Source organism: Acanthaster planci, linkage group LG02 (genome assembly GCF_054643075.1).
Source record: "Acanthaster planci isolate LZ-2023a linkage group LG02, COTS_SCS, whole genome shotgun sequence".
In the NCBI taxonomy this organism is placed as follows: Eukaryota; Metazoa; Echinodermata; class Asteroidea; order Valvatida; family Acanthasteridae; genus Acanthaster; species Acanthaster planci.
Window position 1 is genome coordinate 21,678,737 of NC_141778.1, and position 20,559 is coordinate 21,699,295.

The window sequence follows — 20,559 nt, forward strand, 5'->3', positions numbered from 1 at the left end:
GGATTCAACGGACAAGCATAATTACACCACTCCAAAAATGTTAAGGACCACTTTTTTCTTGTCATTTTTCCAAGCAATGAGTGGCGTCTAGTTCTTTCATTGTTTGTTTGTCTAGATGTGTTCTCATTGAAATAAAAATGAAAACACTTTTTGAGCAATGTAGATTGATTTTCAAATGATGTTTTATTGATCGGAACAGAATTGTGAAAGAGGAAGGGGCCCCATTGTGCCGCTTCCCTTCAATACCAAATTCGTTTAATTCAAAGCTGTTTTTTTCTGTCCTTCTCTTGACAGAAAGTCATTAAGAACCTCATCAAGCGATACCTGAACAACAGCCGCCGAGGTGAGCGGGCCGAAGGAGTCAGTGAAGACGATCTCAATGAGATTAAGCAAGATATCTCGGCCTTCCGCTACGAAATGCTGGAGATTCTTAAAGGTGGTGGGCAACAGAAGGTCGGTCCCAACGACAGGAATGGAGATGGGAGTGTCAAGAAGAAAGCCATGTCCATCGGGAGTATAGGTGCTAGTATCTCCACCACCTCGATGTCTTCCATGTCCAGTGGCTCACCCCAGCTGGAGAGGGTACCTTCCTACTTGCTCAGAAAGGGCAAGAAGAACAAACGGAGCCCGCAGCACCGAGAGACCCTGCACGTACCGCTTAAGTGTGACCCGATCCAGGAGGAGGACTACTCGCTCCCCGATTTCCTCAAGGTGAAGAACGTCAAGAACGTGGTGAGCGCCGTGAATGAGATGAAGCGATCGTCGCGGAAGCGCCGGCTGAGGGACTTGATGGGCCAGGCGAGCTCCACCAGTGCCCTCCACGAAACGCTGGACGAGAACCCGGGGGAGCCCCTGGCCGGCTCGCCTCGGAGGCTGGTCAGCCAAGTCTCGGTGGACATGAACGACGAGGAAATGGAGATGGAGGTCATGAAGGAGAGCCTGATAGAGCCCGGCTCCAACGGGAATAAAAGCACCTCTAGCGAGGACGAATCAGACGAGCCCTTGGTGAAGGGTACCAAAGAGCTGGCGCGGCGAGTGAAGAGTTTTGCTGGGCACAGCGGCCACGACAATGGAGCTCTCCACTTAGATGAGAGCGGAGTGGACGGGGTCGTGCGCTCCCCGACCCAGCAGAATAACAGTGGCGACTCCCAGAGCACCTCTGGTATTGCATCCCCAAACAATAGCTTCCAGTCCCAGGATTCGGTGGATGCGGAAGCAGGAGGCACCGCCGCCGTTGTACGAGACTCGGACAGCCCCAGTGACCCCGATGACGATGTGGATGTCAGTACTGGAATGAACGTGGCCCTAAGACCAAAGGCCAAGCAAAAAAAGTGGCCGCCGAAGCGAACCTCATTCCTATGGAGCAGCCCGCCTGCCCCAAAGGAAGGGGAGGACGTTGAAATGACCAAATTTCAGTACAATGGTTTCAAGCCGTGAGGCTTACGTGGGTCCGCTTTTCAAATCACACCTTAGTGCATGGATTTCACTCTACCAGAGGCCCAAAAATACATAACTGTGCATAGAGTTTTGCACCAAGTCAAACCTGCACCACTTTCGTTACCATTTCCCAAAGTCTCAGAGAAATTAATTAATTTTTTTTTTGCATGTTGACCTAGCTTTTACGCCCGAATATTGGCACTGATCCGAAGGATCTCTCGTTTATTACAAAAGCCTGATACAGTCGGCCGTGGTTTCATTGTTTGAATTTTGATAATTCCCTTGTAGATTTTTGGAAATCTAGAAATGGCAATTGGCATTTAGTCCCTCGAAAACAGACACACAGAATACAGAAATTAATCAAAGGGGCAAACACTCCAAAAACCAGAGAACAATGGTTATATAACTAGCAGAAGAAACATTACGAGTGGAGTGTATTTTACAGACTTTTTCATTCGTATTTGTGCGGAGTGTGTTAAGAAAAAAAGTACATAAAAGCACCTGTTTTAGGACTTGTGGAGTCAAATCATTTTATTGGAGCGAATGTGAGCAGGAGGACACAAAGAGAAGTACTTTGTTGGTGCGCGTGCCTTTTAAAAGAGTTCCATTCGTTGACATTTTGAAGTTCTTTCATCATTTCCAGTATTTATTGTTGCACCTGTCACAACATATATATTATTCTTAGATTTATTTGCAAATGTCACCCACGGCTGTGTAAATATATATACAAAATAATTAAAATTGTCAGAGAAATTGAGAAAGCCGTTTTTCAATTAACATGTATACGTGGTTTCAGAGCTTCCAGGGTTAATTCTCCCATTAAATTGTAAAATAGGACTTCTACTTTGTTCATATCAAATACGATTTAGAAACTGTAAGATAAGCACAAGTATATTTTAATGATAGCATGAATTCCTTGTGAATATGACACCTTTTTATCGATTCTCTCGACTGATAGAACACTATTGTGTTAAGAAAAATATTGCATCATGTTGTAAACCGGATGATTAAAATCAAATTTTAGAATTCTTTGGATGCAAGTTAAAGCATACATTTTTACGATTACTAGGTATGAAAGGGACGAGGGTAACGCTTGATTAATTTGCAATATTTATTTGTTGAAATGGTTTTGTCTTTTAAACGAAGAGAAGAAACACTGTTTTTTAATTAGCACATTCCTGTACTCCACTTAAAAAAAAGTCACTTCAGATTTTACCTTTTGTAAGACTTGAATACGGCATATGCATCCCTTCGTAATGCTGTGAATGTGAATGTGCCTCGGTCAAGAGCAGTTTATTGCAGTTGCATGCAGCCGAGAACCTGCGTACTTGTGAGATTTCGGGGTTGTGTGGAGGATAAGAAAGTGGATGATTAGCTTTCTGCGAGGACTGTGTGTGTGTTCTATACTAGGAACCACCAGAGCAGGCAACACGGTTTTGCGTGAACCTGTGAAATGGGCCGAACGGCTGCAAACGAATATAGTGCCACGCGGTATCGAAGAACATCGACATACGATGGCTTGATTATATGTTTTTGTTATCATAAATTAAGATGCCCTTCTGGGTATATTGCAGTAAGTCTTACTGAGATCTGATATAAAGATAGAGTTGATTCTCTGGAAAAATATAATGTCTGCAGCCTGAACCGTATCACAGCGCTTGTGTGGCCAAACCATTGTTTGCCCTGGGGTTGCACTTGACGTTTTAACATTTGTGCAGTGAGGATTCATCGAATTGATTTGACTTTATTCTATGCAGGTCTTTTCAGGTCGTTTTTAAATTATATTACCGAAATAAACCACATATTGTAACAGACACGACTTGTGGGGACGAATGGTGTCTTTTTCCTTTGCGAAAATATCTACTGAAAAATTCTTATGTAATATCGAGTTTTGTTTTCAAAAGTATTCAGACAGCTCCCGCTTTGATGTCGTTTGATTTGAAAACGTTACAGCAGGAAATGTTCAATGAGAACACTATTTTCCATTACAATCTATCACTTTTGCCATAGAAATAAGTCTAATTGAACTATGGCGTACACGAAAGGAAGGCGCTGTTTGGTTGGGTAAACTTTTTTGCGTTTTCAAATTTGGTTTTGGTTTTTCTTTGCTTTGATATGTGTTGTTTGCGATTTTTATACTCTACCTGCCATAGTTCGTTGGCTGATACACTTGAGCATTACAAGGGCGTAGATCTGAGTTATGAATAATGATGAAGTCCACCCTTCCAGAAACCTCCAATGAGTGGAAAATTCGAATAAGCCAGGGGAACTTATTTTTTACTTTAAATATGTTAACTGTTGTTCAAACATACACGCACATCGCCACAGTTACGCCCTTGCCGACGATAATATACAGAGAACTTGATGTGAACTTTACATCTTATTATTGACCTTTGCCCTTTTGTTGATACTATGCCCCCAGTGTGAACCACACCCGTTCAGTGTTCCACTAATACGAATGTGTGTACTAATTATTTCCACGGTTTGTCATTTGATGCGCCTGTCTAGCTGTAACCGATCATTACAGGAAGAATCTATGTCGTGATCGGTGAATGAACCTCGAACTGCCAGGGTCACCAAGGCAACGTCCCCTGGGTACGAGGATGGTTCGATGGGGAGTACGAAGACGACAGTGGGTCTGGATCGGGTAACCTGCTGGAAAAGATTGCCACCGCACTCCCATGGCTTGTCAGGAATCTGCATGCCCGGATTAAAAAATGTGGGATAATCCTTCCTTGAAGCTATACACTCAAAGCCGGAAATGTCAACAAAGACAAGATGGCTTCCCATGCTTTTAATTCAACATTGAGTTTGCAGAAGCCATTTTTTCTGAAGGAAAGGTTTTTCTTGTTAACGGATCTGAAACAGGCAATATCAACATCAACTTGAAGGAAAGGTGTATAAAAGACCGCTATCATGGAGCAGCCATCTCTCTAAAATACCATTCAAAGCAATGTAACCAAACTGAGGCTGAAGGTAAAAAATTGTCTTTTCCTATTTATCAATATAAGAAGTTGTATTACAATGGCCAATGGGTCTACAAGACAAACCTGGCCGCATCACAACAGAGGTCTACAGTGTTTGGCACTTATATGTCTGTCTTTATTGTTTAGTTGAAATTCTTCTTTGAATTAGTTGTACTTTTGTGTAGTCAGCCTTGATTCTAGCAATAAACTTCTTCATGCAGATGGGAAGAGCATCTCTATCCAGGGCTCCAACTACGATGGAGGACACGCATCTCCCCCCCCCCCAGCGGAAGTCTATAATGCCCCCGGGGTGCTCCTGTCATCTCCACCTGAAACTCTGAAATGCATGCAGCCTCTGTACAAGCATAGAGCTAGGATGGTGCAAGCCACACAATTTGTTTTCGGTGTCCCCGGTGAAATGTGTGCAATCACGAGTGACGTCACTGCCGATGAAGTTGATCCCAACCCGCTTCCGCACTGTCATTAAGGTTGGCGGCCATTATAGTTGTACTTTTTTTCGAATATCACGAAATATTTCTTTAAAAATCGCTTCCAGTGGTCAACTGTAAACCTGAATTCAATCTCTTATGATAGCTGAGTCCTGCGGCAGTGATTGCTGGATACGCTGGCCGTATTGAAAAATATTTGATACGGGAGCTAAGTATAAAACATTAACCAGGAAATGGGGACTTAGCAGAGTCTCTCCTCGTAAAGCCTAACAGATGAAACTCGCCGCACCTGCACGTAAAATCCCACTACCTGGAGGCGAAGATGACGTTCATTTTATATCACAAGGGAAACGATTTGACTACTGGGGCTCAAGTTGAACCTACCTGGGGAACCTAAGGACCCGAATCGAAAGATGTTAATTAGGACATACTTCAGTACATTAAGTAGTGTGTTGATTTTGACAGAGGGTTCAATGTCTTTAATAAAGGCAGGGGAGGAAACATGCTTAATTTAGAGCAAGATGAAATCATTTTCCTAAATGTTGGGTACAAAATGTCGCGGCGAGTTCCTCAGTTTCGGATTTGTCGGGATAAATATAATCGTTAAATTCAGACTTCTGAAAAGAGAAAGTTCTTGAAACCCCGTGTGCTCACGTCATGCAATACGATATACTGGCCCAGACGACCAGTAACTGCGATTTGAAATCTTTAAAAAGTAAAGTTGAGACTGACTTCGATTAAAGGACCTCAAAACTAACCTGTTGACCAGTGAGGGCCATGCCACCTGTCCTCTGCCAATTCGTTTTGGGTTCTTTAAAAATGGCAAGTCAGCGAACTGCAAGTCAAAGCTACCAGCTGTCTTAATAACATCCCCCCTTGACGAGGTTGAATTGAACGAGCATTTGAGCCAGGGGCACAGTATCAGCCACTCTGATGGAAAAGTAATGTGGCCCTGCACTTGAGGACCCCTGCAATTTAATTAAATCCTCTGGGGACAGGTGGGCGAAAGACACTTGCGCTGATCCCGCTGAGGAAACGCACTTTGTGTGCCCGTGCGGACTGAGCTCTCGGGACGTGTGCGTGAACTGCCTAAACTACATACAATACAGGCCGAAAGCCTTGTCATACCGGGGGGCCCTCAAAATTCAAATCCGTACACGAAACGGGTTCGCACCGGTATTAAAGGTGTCTTGTACGCACTGGATTTCGCATCGGGTAAAATGCAAAGGTTGTGGGTCCACACCGGTACTATAAAGGCCACGCAGTTTACGCTTGATTCACATAAAACCTGCTCCAGGATGGTTTCTATTCTAAATAACAAAACAGGCAAGGACGATTGTTCATGCAGAGATATCATTTTGTGACTTTGGACACCGAATTTCACTTGCAAAAGTATCTTCTTCGAAAAAGATGATAAAGTTATTTTCTTCGGTGATACATTTACTTTTTATTTAAAACGTCTTCATGAAAATGGCCATTCAAACATTTTCGAAACGAATAGGTATCTGGATGGATGTCATCTCTTGGTGGCGCTATCACTGTACCTCCTTCATTAAGATCGAGTATTTGGCGATCACGGTTGTTTTTGTTTTTCTCTCTCCTTGCTGGCGGGAATGAACACTCAAAGTTTCACCTGATGCGATTGGATACTCCAAATCTGACGTAAACCGTTCCTGGTTACTCTCAGGTGAGCTGGTGTCCGAGTCGTTAAACACGTAAGTCTGTTAACAACGGGCCCTTGACGATTTGCAGTCCAGGAATATCGGCTGGATGCTAAACCTTCTTCCAGTACAGTAAATGATTCGATACAAAGCTAGCGAGTAATTGATTTATATCGTGTATTTGGTGTTGATAAGCCCAATGCGTTACGTGACTTAGCATTTGCTGTAAATTATTGCCTCATAAACAATTCCTTTTTTCCGTTTTATAACTTCAGTTAAAAATATGAGATTATAAATTATCTGGATAGGATTACGACAATTGGTCGGTCGTTACATGATCTGAACAATATCGCTTTTGACATTTCGAGAAAAACGCGTTCAAGTTGGGTCCGTTTTGGATGTTTAATTCCCCCCCCCCACAGTAAAAGTTTTATTGACACAGATTTCGTATTAATAAAGTAGATAGTTAAATTAATATATGAGATTTTTTGTTGGGGGAAAAACTTAAGCACTAGGTTAAATGAAGCTCCAAAACCATATGTCACTTTATAGAATTGTTATTGTCATATTTTACGAGCGCAAACAGTGACCTATACAGATGGATCATTTTGTGAAACAAAACATTTCGATTTCTCTGTGGCTGACAGTATCTTTGTTTTGCGCATGCGGGCGCGGACCTTTTCACGTTGATAATCTTCATGTATGTGGAGCCGGAGGTTCGTTTAAAATACTTCACTGTGTTTTGTTTAAATTTTTTTCGATTAAACAGGTCTTGATTAAAAAGAACAGCACTTTGCAAAAGCTGAAGGAACTTTGAAGGGGGATTCCCATCGGGACCTCGAAAGTCACGAACTCTTATTTTTTAATTTTTAATATTCTTCAAAGTGTACCTTCTTATCATTTAAACTTGTTTTTCCACGTATACCCAGGATGAAATTTTTTAAGATACTTTGAACACCTACGTTAAAAAGAATTACAATAATATAGGGCCTATCGATGAAACGCATTGACCATTATCAGTTATCACGTCTTCAGTGTATTTCAACTTATACACGTGTAGGTAAATTAAACAGTGCAAGAACAAATAGTATCAAAGTTGTCTCTCAATCATTTCAAAGGACATCGGTGACTTTCAAATGACATTAGTAAGGGAAGAAGACAAAATGTCAGAGTTCTTTAATAATCATTTTAAAGGATATTGGTGACTTTTTAATAACATAAGTGAAGGAAGTTGACCAAACATCAGAGTTGTTTTATAATCACTTTAAAGGCCATCAGTCGACAGTGACTTTTAAATGACACTAGCAAAGGGAGTAGAGTTCCTTCGTAATCATTTTAAAGGACATCGGTCACTTTTAAATGACCTTAGTAAAGGAAGTAGACCAAATGTCAGAGTTCTTTCGTAATCATTTTAAAGGACATCGGTCACTTTTAAATGACCTTAGAAAAGGAAGCAGACCAAATGTCGGAGTTGTTTCGTAATTATTTTAAAGGATATTGGTGACTTCAGTGAAGGATACGGTAACAGCTGGAGAACTTAAACAGTCGTGGTTTGGGTAAAAATAAAATGTCGGACTTACTTTTAAAAGGACCTTGGCCAAGGCCACAGCATTGTTGCCGTGACTGACTACACAAATACGCCTCGCTTAGGGTTTTTTTGTCATCGTACGAATATCCATTACGATTTCAATAAACAAACAAACAAAACAAGGAATAAACGTGTGTTCAGCAATTTAAGGAAACAGGAACTCGGCTGAAATTAAGATTAAACGTTCAGCTTAGAATGACACCAAACAGCGCTAAAGACTGGTTCCGAATGACTGAACTACAAGTGACATCGATAGGTGTCGCTTAAAGTCCAGATACTGCAGACTGTGTACGTTACTTCATGGAAATAAAACAGCGTTGTCTCAAGTGTTAAACGAAGTGACATATTTCAATCGGTCAGTCCGTGAAAAAATAATTTCATATTTCGGAGAGGTAGGTCAACATTTTTAATAACCCAAATTAATTTATTGCTTTTCAGAGCACCTATAAAAAAAAGATTTAATCATGCACAACAATTCAAGAATATGCTAATACCCAAATTCGACAAAAATTGAGATGGGTCACATCGTGGTACGATTGACGAATTTAACTTTCAAAGAAAAACAATCTATTTTTTTCAAACCTGTGAAGATAGCGCCTTCGAGGGATAAAAAAATGACAGTGTTCAACGTAGAAAAATATTTTTTTTTTGATCCGTGAAGGCTGTGCCTCGAAGAATTTACCTTATTAATAGCACACGCGGCACAGAAAAAAGCTAGTTAAAAGAACAGTCAGGCACCCTGCAGATTGTGTTCAGTTTAACTTCAGTCACAAATCGCTGGTTTGGCCAACCACTGTCGGCATAATTGCGGTTGGCCTTGAGTACCAAACCAAAACAATAATTCATAAAGTTCGACCCAAAATCTCACATGGATATCAAACTGCAACCTTTGATGGTATATTCAAAATGTTGCCAATTTTCGTAAACAAAACAAGAGTCCCTAGCTTTTCAAAAGTTTCGGCGTTCAAGGGTGCAATGTAAGAAGTTGGGAGCATTCAGCCATGAGGGCGCACTCTCCCCACGTCGGGAGTGAACTTTTCCGTTACAGTAGGGCCTAGCTGTTAATGCAGTTAAATGTGAAGATTTGCATGGTGGACACTGTTATAGCACTGTCACGAAGATTGCGGTAATGTGTAGGCCTAATCTCTTTGCGAATGAGTGTGGTTCTATTAAAACCGGTGCACTCAATGTTTAGGACAGTATGTTGACAAAGCATACTTTATTTGGGCAATTGATAACTAATTAATAACTAATCGATTTAAAGCAAAAACAATTCTTAATCTTAATGCAGTTAATGTGCATCTGTATTTTCAGGAAGTGTGTATTTTTTTTCTTTTAATGGAGTATATGAAGCAGTTTCTGTAATAAAAAATATATATTCATCGGTGAGCTTATTTACCCGTCCTTGCTTCATGATGCAAGCAGCCATATTAATTGAAGTTAGGACCTGGGGAAATTACATGCAGACGGTTTATTTTATGAACAACTAAACTTGGCGTTGATGATTAGCGTGCATTTGTTATAATTCAGTTAAGTTTGAACCGCGTCAATCGGGATAAGCTGCGTGAAACCGTTGAATCCATCTGCACCAAGGGGTGCATGAGGTGAACCTTCTTTGACTAGTTTGAGCCGCTGTTGTTTTTGAGGTCAAGGGTGCCAGACCGTGTGTGCCTGAGGATGGCAATAATATTGCTGGGTAAGTGTTGTTTGAAGAGCCCCCAGGTGGCAGGCGGAGTGCACAAACCGCTGGTTGGACCGTAGAGCAAGGACTGTTCCTTGCTACACGGTTGGACGCAAGATAAGATGTCGCACACGCGGCTCGATGAGCTGAAGAAGTGGTGGGTCGTACGCCATCTCGCACGCCCATGCGTTTTCACTGGCAGGTGCGGTGCATGGTGCGGAAGTGAGAATGAGAAAGGTAGCCTGCGCTCAGTCGCACTTCACAATTTCAGATCTAAACTTCAAGGGTGAGAAACTACCAGCAAAAACCACTTCATGGATAAGGTAAACAAAGTTATGACATTAGTTCCATAACTGGCTACAGATTCGCAATGTACTTGTACACGTACATGTTCTTGCAGACAACTGTGTTATGCTAATAACCACTCCTTCACAATGTTTTTTGTCCACTTCTGGTTGGCTGATGGTGCAAGTCACTGCTGTAGAACCGCTAGACTTGATGACAAGTCGTTAGATAGTCGCGTTCTGTCCGCAAACACCAGTTGTAATTCATCGGCGCACTGAACTGTACTGTAATCCTGCGGTCGCGATTCGACTCATACAATTGAATTGTCGATCATCCGCAAGTTAGGGATAACGTCCCCGCACAAAGGCAGAAATATGTGCAGACCGTGTAGATCGTGGTGTGCGTGAACAACCCAAACCAATTACCGACTTAGTACCAAGTCTACGGAACCGCCGACTCACGACTACTGCCGCGGCATGCCGGCACGGTGCAACAGAGAACTGATCAAGTGGAAGAGAGACGTAACTTCATTGCTGTTGATCTACAATTCTGGCAACAAGTGCCCGGCTCAACCTGAAGTAGGGGTTCTGTTCGCTCCAACATTACCACATATTTCGGCGTATATGCAGCAGACAATTCACATGCTAACGCATAAACACTGCCCTGCATAAATTCACAGGACCACGTGAAGGCACGTTGGCAGTTAAAAGAGTTAATCATTCCATATTCACTTCTGGAGTTGAAAGCGAGCCTGGCATATCGTCCACCGTGCCTAGCAGTTTTGACACACGGGATCCCCCAAGCTTAGTGTGCTCATAGAGCCCCACATTCCATCCATCAAGTGCCTTTTACGAACTGGCCTTTTCACAAGTCACCGCTGTCCAAGCTAGCTGCCTGCAGTGCATGAGGATTAATATCAGCGGTAAGCTGAAGATTCCCAATCGTTTGCCTACCCGTATCGTGCGCGGAAAATCAACGCTCCATCGCCGGGCTGAAAGTTACTTCTAGCTGACAAAACTTACCCGGCCAAGATGTTACTTTCTTCGGTTTCCGTTTTGCTGCTACTCGTTTCTGGCGTGTGTAGTCAAGGGTAAGTGAGCTCTTCATTGTAAACAGCATACTTGACATGGAGTAGTATTAACAAGTAACATATTTACCTATATTATGACTAAGTGTGAGCAAATAGCAAGGGTTGGGCTTATCGAGTTCCTTCTTGAACGCCGAAGTCTGTGTACAGCTCCAGGTGAGTGAATTCCTCCTAGTCCTACGGTAGGTAACTGGCTTCGAAGTTCTGTTGCATTCGGAGAAATTCTTGAGACTCTTTCCTCTCGTTCATGTGGATTTTGACACTATTCGGAGACTGGCTCCAAAAAGTTTATCCAACTCTTGAATTAGCCTTGTTTGTTTCAAGTATAATCTTACATTCAATAGAATACTTAAAGGCCTATTAGAAGTAGTATTTTCAACAAGAGAAGCAAGGTGTATTTAAGTAAATAAAGCTGTAAGTCTAATATTTGTTCTTTGACACTGGCAAGGCGCTGAGAAACACGGCGAAAAAAATTTAATTGACTAAAAAGACTTTGAAATTGTTCATAACTTTTTATTGCGGAATCGATTCTGTGATTTATTAGCGTGCAAACGTACAGCAACTAGAAGATGCCGTGTTTTAAAATTGGTATCCTGTCGCAAAACTGTTTACTTTCGACAACAATGGAGCCAAAAGAGAGGACTTTCGTTTCCCCACTCGCCTTCCACACATTGTCTTGGTATATCGTGTTGTTTTGTACCTGGGGATCGCATTGCATATTCTTCAGTTTTCGCGCTGTGGTAATAGAAATGGTCAAAATCACTTGTATATATATATATTTTTAAATCGTCAACATAACGGCCAAGCAGAGAATGCTCTACTATAAAGAATTCGATGAAACTCTACGGATAAACCCAAGGGTCTATCTAGAAACCAATTCCTGGGAGAAGTTTTTGTTGGAAGCAACAAACATTTGGAAATTTCATCATGAAATCTGTTATGGCCTCTCTGAGGAGGACGGCTAAATTTTGGGGGTACATTTTGCGCGCATTTGGAAAGAAGAGAAGTCCGCGAATTCTTTTTCATTTTTTCCTCTCTCTCTCTCTCTCGTTATTTTTCATTGAAACAAATTTTGCTTGTGTTGTGAGGGGCCAAGGTTCCGTTCCCCCCTAAAAGCGTTCGTCCTCGCAGCGTCAGAGTTTGCGAGTAATACCGAGGTTTAAACGATTCACTGACTTCGACATGTCAGAACTCCCCCAGCCCATGCCTATCCGTGACCTGACTTGCCACCACATGACTGTTATGACTACTGAGTGGTGTAAATCAGCTCTTGAAACTGAATCCGCGGAACGAAACATCGCGCCAGAAAAACCCTAGGGTAACTCCCACTCAATCAAACTAAACGAAGAACTTGCAGGAAGGAATGTTTGCTGGGAGGACAATTCAAGAGCTGCATTTCGGATTTTCTAAATGAGAGTACTGTTTACTTTCCGCATTTTTCAGGTAGTGTTGTTTCTATGTTTAGATTCCAACTGCTTGGGAATTGTAGTGCTTTTGTACAGTGTTGCATGGGGGGTCCCACAGTGCATGTATAAGTCGGAGGTCTCGCTGCTCATTTAAACTGGACTCTCCAGCGGAATGTACAGCCTTATGTGTCACGCCGGAGACTCCAAATTTCGTTACTTACTGATCGATTCTTTCCGAGGGGTTAACCCCGTCAGAAGTAATTGAGGGAAGGGAAAACGGCTTTAAAATCTCTTTCACTCAGTCATTTGTGACCGTCGGCCTTGGGGTGACTCGCTCCTCAAGCTAGACTTGCTCAGTGTCGTGCGCCTCGTTCCCTCGGCCCGGTTGGAGTGGGGCCCTTTACTGTTCTCCTTCAACCAAGCTTGTCTGAGCGCACGTACATGTACATCTATATTCCCTTGTTAGTTGTATTATAAGAAACGATGGGGAGGGGGTACATCACAATGTACACCAAGTTGGACTGGACTCGAGTTTGCGAGGCTAATTCAGACGTAGTAGGGCAGAGCCCCTGGCATATGGCATTTCCGTGAGAATTAACACGAGCGGGAGGCTTGGAAGTGCAAGCCGGACCTTGGAGAGATGTCACACTATTTTAAACGTGGTAACACCAATAGCGTGGTGGGTTGCTTGGGTATGGTTAGGTCAATTGAAAAGCTTGGCCCATCGTTTTTGATCTTTTGCTGCCTACATGGGAGCCTCGCAGAATGAAGAAGACCTGAGCAGGCGGATTTTGTTGGAAGTGAGCAGTGAAGAATGTCATGAACTCACAGCAAATGGTTTTAGGCCGGTCCGCTCCCGATGCCGCTGAAAATAGAATCGGCCCCGGACATGCCGGAACATACTTGCAATTTCTCGGGCGTCCGGACCCCTTCATAACTCCTCGTGTCTAAAGTATCTGAAGTGTTTCTCCGTTCATCGAATTCCTTGAAGGACCCTTCCGATGACTGAAGATTCACCTTTTCTTTACTTCACCGTAAATACTCTGTTTCATTAGTCGATAGTTTCTTCGAAGGCTCCGCTGTCATCGACAGCAATAAAGATCCAACTGCATAAATAAACCGGCTGGGTCCGCTGGGCACCACTTGTCCAAATAGTCATCTGTGACATTTTTATTTATTAACCCGGTGCGACTCAGTGAGACTTGGGTAGCGAAGATGGAAAACATTGACACTCAGTAATATGGAATCCAATTCTGTCGAAGGTCAAAGCTTTCCAAGTCCTGGTGAAATTTGGCGACATCGATATGTTTTTCGTTCTTTGAAATGTATTAATACATATTATCTTTTCTGTGAAGCCGAAGAAAAGAGAAGGGGTTGATCTTGAATCGAATGGTGCTCGAGAGAAATGTCATTTTAGTTTATGGAAGCTCGGATAGCAGCTAACACATACACATGAAAACAAGGCATGGATGAAACAGAAATATATATAACCATGGAGCTCTTGGAAGCTTGCCAAGACCAACATAATCAGGTCCCTGGGCAGACAATTATTAGAAACAGACCTCTATGGTACGTACAGGGTCAAATCACCAGTAGGGATGTGTGAAAAAATGCTTGAAATTTTGTTCGACTGAAGGAAAGAGAAGTGACACTGATTCTTGCATTCCCGTCCCTGCCTTCCGTAGTCCTGGCTGAGAACTGCATAGATTTTAGTTCCATGCAAGGCTGTTCCATGGTCAAGAGTGATTATTATTAACAAGGGGTCTTGGCTCCACAAGTTTTCTGGAATTTACTGATGCCAGCCAAACATTGTCTTACAGATCACGAATCATTGGACGTCGGCCAGGGGTTCCCAATCTGTCGAGGCCTGTTACGGGCGGAGGAACGGTTGGGCTTTGCAAGTTCGGCCGGAGCCAGTACGGTTGCTGCTACGGCTGGAAAAGAAACCACTTTGGCGGTTGTTCACGTGAGTACCTACGTCATTTGGGGCATTACATTAGACGCTTCTAAAGTCTATGTCAGCAGGCCGAGAATACACGTGTAATGTCTTACCCCCTTTTAACCAACTTTATAATGTTTAAACTTTGCCACTTTGACACCTGCTTTGCACCAGAATGACCGATTGCAATTCGTTACGTTCGTATCTCCTTAGCCTTTTCCCCTAAATGTTTGTAAAAAGCGATTCTTCACTAAAGTACTCGAACGTGACTTCCTTTTCCAAATACTTTTAACTTTTAATATGGTGAAAGCAATTGAGCACCTCATAGAATTCGGTAATACCAGACCGTAGGGCCTATCTCAATCCTCGAAATCTCCAAATACAATCTTTGCACGGAACCCCAAAGTTCTTTGCTCATCCAGGATCAACTTAGTACTATCGTAGTCTGTTTGTCACTTGCATGCAGAAACGCTCTCCCACGTCAGCCACTTTGTAGACGTGGGTGGCTGTTATGTAAAGCTTCTAGAGAAAAAAAGGGCCCAAGAGAAAGTTGAGGCTTCCTGGAGGAAGTGAAACGGGCTTATTGCCCTGTTGGAGGAAGTCAGCCACTTCTTTTACTAGTGTGCGTGATAACTTGGACAAAGATCACGACAGAAGGAGGAAATGCCAGTTTTAAATCAGTTATCATGTTTGCTACTTCACGCGAACCTCTGCAGAGGAGAGCCAGGAATCTGTTTCATCCCAATTTGCCCTTTTCTACTAGTGATTCATTAATATTTTTGGCGTGGAGAGGATTATCGAGGTCTATGGAATAGACACGCGTCGCGTGAGCAGTGTTGAACGGATAATAATTATTAGTCCAAGTTCATCTCATGCCTTGAAAGAAATAAACCATCCTGAAAAAATAGATTTGGAAGCGTTGCCTGCAGGTAGTTGCTGGTTTTGAAGTACAATCTGCTAACACTTGAAGCGTCACCGTTGATAGACTTTTTAAAGAAGAGATTCGGGGCTTTGTAACTCGCTGCCTCGAGCATGTTCACCTTAGGATTTGACTTTTCCCGGCCAAGTTTGCCCTGCATGCTATAGAGCCTATTTGAACTGCGGGTTCAGCTGACAAATCATCCAAAGGGACAACCCCCTCGGGCCAAACTTCGTATTCTTTGCCCCACGTGCGACACTTTCTAAAATAAACTTGATCTTGTGTTTTAACGGGCAACTTTACCCAACGACGGCTGTTTTGTGTTTGACCACGTCCATTCCAGTGAAAGTTTCTGTTATAATCTGAGATGTCAGGCTATGGACACCGATAAAGGTCAGCAACAGCTTTCAAAATCATTCTTAAGGTTAAAAATGGGATCACTGACACCCTGTTCATTTACACTATCACCTTTGTAGCAGCTATGAACAGGTCAACTAATGCGGTTCCAGAGAATTGGTACCGATGATTTCGTCCTCAGCCAACTGGTTGTGAAAACTTGCAGCTCGTGCTAGGTCACGCTAGTGACATCGTGCGGTAACTGTGCTTGGCAAGGTGTCTGGGAATGAGACTACAAAATGATTTAGTGAGTGGTATAGAAACTTGGCTTGCTTGGGTTGACAGTCTCGTCTGCCGGGCACGCCTAAAAAAAAGTGACATGCGTAGGCTTTTAACTTCATGCGGGAAACGAAAGTAACCACTACCCGTGTGTAAATGAATTCCCATCCAAAAAAGCTGGGGTAAATTGCTTCCTTTGGGGAAAGGAAGAGGGAGATGGTATGTATGCAGCCTTGCATCAGGTGGGGCATGGGTTAAGGCGGACCGTCAACCATGACCGTCGCGACTCGTGTGCGAATATTGCTGCCACTGTAGACAAAAACTTGCAGCCGTACCAAACCCAATCGAGTGGGCCTCCGCCGTAGCCAAGTGTTTTACCCGTCGTCTGGAGGGCACGGGCTGGCCAACTGGTATTATTTTGTTCCCAGGCAATTCGCGACATCTGGTTGTGGCCTCGCGTCGATGAGAAACACCAGTAATCGGTTTTGGCAACGTTTTGAGGATGAATTATCGCGTTTGTCCATGGTTGTATTGAACGCCTTTTTGCCCATTTGGAGACTTATTTTTTGGTCGTGTGTGTGCATGCATTAAAATTACAGTTTTGAGAGTACTCGGATTTTGATGGGTTCTAAAAATCATAGCCCGGCGATTGTACGTACCTACCGGTACTTTTCCATATTGTCAATGGATCTTTTCGTTTCGTCGCAAATGTTCCTTTGTCCCGTCTAGTCACGACCTCGTTTGACATGATCTTTTTTTTGGCAAAGTCTTCATTTTTTCCCGACGGATTACTCAGTGAAATTTGACCGCATATTCGAAACTACACTCAGCTGCAACATCGAAAGCCTCAAAGTGATATTTTGTCACGTCATAGAGGAAGGGTCACATTCGCGCAGTATCATCGGTCACCACGCGCGCCCAGCTGTTCTGGCGGTGACAGTCCCAGGCGCATTTTTGGCCATCACCTGTTCTTGGTCGTGTGAGCAATCTTTCTGTCGACTGGTAGTTGGTTACAGTGCACTTTAAACCACGTGCCACGTAAGCAGGTGCTGATCTCTTGTCGCGCCCATTGCTCAGGGGGGGAGGGTCGTCTGTTGGCCCCCACCTAATCTCAAGTTAGAAAAATCCAGAAATACAATCAATTGAAGCACTTTACTAAGCGCGCAGGCCTCTCTATTTACCGTTTCAATCTGGTTGTTGCCTTGAGTTTTAGACTGCTGAGATGATTTATAGATACATAAAACTCTCCAACACCCATACAAAGCAGAAGGTTAAGATAAAATGGTGGCGATTCCACGTAGAAGGGGCGATGACCACGAGAACTCGGTCTTTTTCAGCTCCTATCTTTTCCTACCCGATGGTTATATTTGATACGCCAAATTAATAATTTCATCACGAGTCCGCGACCGACATATAACCCTTCCCTGTGTAGAGACTTATCCTATGGATGGTTCTTTTAGTCTGAAGCCCCAGATAATTGAAGTATTAAAAGGTCTCACTTTTGGGACTATCTGAAAGAACAACTGCATAAGCTTTCGTAGTATCTACTACTTCATCAAATGCGATGGAGATAAAACATCATCATCGTCTAGTGTGGGTGCAGTCAAGCATGTCAAAAGATTTGTATGACTCAAAGCTGAATATAGTGTGACAAGGAAGCCACTCTTCCTATTGAGTCCAGCCTCAATGCAGCCCAGTCTCTGGACGATCTTATGTTCCTCGGCTTATCTCTCCATCCTGGTCTTGCAACCTTTTTGTTCGAGTACAGCAACTTTCCAATCAACGAGTGAATGACCAGGGAGATTACAGTATTCGTCTTTAAAGAGCTACTGGTTCCTACTGGTTTCCAATCAACGAGTGAATGACCAGGGAGATTACAGTGTTCGTCTTTAAAGAGCTACTGGTTCCTTTATTTCCATTATCTGTGTAGAGGATGTAAGAAAAACTAGCCAGACGCGGAGACATTCAGGTCGGTAGAGTGGGGCATATCGTTGATGTCTGACACCAGTCTCCATGCCCACGTAATGAAACTGTACTTTGGCACTTTGTTATCGCTATGCTCAAGTTGAAGCCCTACCTATATAGGAATAACGAAGTGGCCTGTTGTGTGAAGTTATTATTTTTGGTGCACATATTTTCTGCGGTGGACTTGTTTGTGTAGCTGTCTGCGGTTGACGGTGACCGGGTTTGGGTTATTTTTTACAATACACCCACCGCTTCGTTTTTATAGCGTTTCTTGGGGACTCCCGGAGTTTCAGAGGATTCTGAAAAGTTCAGATGGCAAAGACGTGATGGCTTAAGGTGTAGGCCTTATACCTTATGTCATGGTTTGGTGCTTTGGAGTACACTGTATTATCTCCTAATTTTTGAGCTCAAAAGGGAATTACATTATTTTTAATTGCACCTATCGGCATTCCTGCGGCAAAAAGCGTAATAAATGAATATTGCCTGGATCACAGTTCCTCCACCGGGAGCCTACACGAAATATGTGCCCCAAATCCAGCAGTAAAGAACAGGGCATTGCACCAAGTGTATTCTGCATTCTCTCTAATTATTATCGTAAGATCTGCCTTTACTATGTAATATAACTTCTATCATAACATCCAATTGTCCTAATTCACAGACATGAAACTTCAAGTTAAGCGTCAGGGGCGTTTGCCTTTGAAGAGAAATACATCTAATCCAACGAGGTCGACTCTGTCCGGTCACCCTAACATGGCTGTCTTTTGAGCAATCTGTTTTTCAGTGACTGAGCTTGCTTTTTGACTAGACGATCTGGGATGCCGATGACTGCTGTTGCCGTCGGCCCGCCGGCCCATAGGCTGTGTAGCCTGGACTTGGTATCTTCCGCCCAATAGCCTTAAGAGCAGATTTGAGAACACGTCTACAAGTTGAATATTGTTAGTCTTAAATTAAGTACATGTTCAGTGTAGTTCATCTTTGCTGATGAACCCATCAAACGAAACATAGCACACATTCTTATGTTATCACTGTGCCCAAATCGAAGAACAATCTTCTGCAACATTTCCGTAATAGGCTTTTTCCAGACTGCAGGACGAGACTGAAGCCTCTTGGATCCATTAAACATCTTTCTTTTCCAGACTGCAGGACGAGACTGAAGCCTCTTGGATCCATCAAACATCTTTCATCACAGGATTAGAGAGCATCTGAGGCGACCGGTTAATGTGCCATTTGAATGCATAAAAAGCAGTTTCTATCGTGGAGAACGGTGAGACGTTACTGTGCAAGTGAACGACGTGTACCAGATCATGATGAGAACATTGGGGATCAAAGGTACTGCAATAACCCCATGCAAACCATGCAGCGAAAGCCTTTTTGTATTGGAAACAGTATTTGGTGCTCCGGATGCACTCATAACCCGCTGTAATTCTGCGTGGTTGTAAAGATTCGCCCCTGTGGACAATAAGAACTAACGACGACCGTACAATACGATTTCTCCCATGAGAAAATGAATACTTGGTAATTGCAACACCACCGCTAACTGGAGTCTTATCTGTTTCCCGTTTGAGAGTCTTGTAGGGGCGACTGCCCAATGCTTACGTATTTGCCTGAGAACTAAATACATCCATTGTTAACTCATCTCTTTGTCCGCGCAGAACACCCAATGGATTCACATCTTCTTTCTCTACTAAACACATTGTGCGAAATGACTCACCACGCTCCAAATAAACCTCTCAGTCTCCATAAAGCTCCATTGGGCCTTGCACAAAGGTACATCACAAGTCATCTTGCTTGAACCAAACAGCGAAGTTGGTTGCGCTTATCATTGATGAAGATGTCTCTGTAGAGTTCGTTCGGCCGCATGACGCCAGAAACTGATTTGGCTCCAGGGTTATTGTATGAGAGTCGAAGTGGCCAAAAAGACGCAGAAGATCAGGCTGGGATAACTGAATTACCGTTGGGGCTGGCTTTTCACTCCGTCATGTACCAGTATTTATTTCCCTTGACCAATCTGTAAAGAAGCCATCAACATGGTTGGTACCAGGGTACCAATTCTTTTCGTTAGATGTCGAAATTTTGCAGTTGAAGTCGTCAGCAAAGCTTTGCACCGTATGTGACCCTCAGATGTTATCCATAAATCTAAAAAATATGTGTGAAACACCCCATTCACCGAAATGAGTGTTTCTCTGCTCAGTTCATCACACCACAACCCGGGTGGCGTGCGTCAGAAAACCTAATGACCTTTGGTAAAGAGTTATCAAGAATAGATTATTGAAGTTCAACGATTCACGCTTCCAAAACAATATTCCTTAACTTCTCCACTGTCTCAGGAAAAGCTACAAAGTCTTTTCCCATTGGATCTGCATCACCATGTCTTGTGATACAGAAATCTCGATTTCAGCTGGGCGCAGATCCGGACCAAGGGAAATCAGTTAGCATGCTAGAGAAACTAATAATCCCAGCTGTCAAAGAGGGTAAAGCATTTTGAATGTCAGCTATAGTGTTCAGCATGTCTGCAAAGTTTGGCGTTCTCTAACTGAAATCGAACCTCTCGGCATCTCATG

At 43.0% G+C, this 20,559-nt stretch overlaps 2 protein-coding genes across 5 annotated transcripts in view; both read left to right on the forward strand.

Annotated features, from left to right (window-relative positions):
- The window catches only part of LOC110976139 (short transient receptor potential channel 4-like), a 49,519-nt gene extending 46,263 nt beyond the window's left edge, over positions 1-3,256 (forward strand). For all 4 annotated transcript variants that reach the window (XM_087133204.1, XM_087133206.1, XM_022229180.2 and 1 more), the window contains one exon: positions 295-3,256. In XM_087133204.1, the coding sequence (XP_086989330.1) occupies positions 295-1,437 (1,143 nt within the window). In that variant the 3' untranslated portion in view covers positions 1,438-3,256. The remainder of the gene's footprint in view (positions 1-294) is intronic.
- A 7,268-nt stretch (positions 3,257-10,524) lies between these two features.
- Positions 10,525-20,559, forward strand: part of LOC110976121 (uncharacterized) — a 62,090-nt gene continuing 52,055 nt past the window's right edge. The window contains exons 1-2 of the mRNA XM_022229142.2: positions 10,525-11,157; positions 14,381-14,526. Coding sequence (XP_022084834.1) covers positions 11,099-11,157; positions 14,381-14,526 — 205 coding nt within the window. The 5' untranslated portion in view covers positions 10,525-11,098. The remainder of the gene's footprint in view (positions 11,158-14,380; positions 14,527-20,559) is intronic.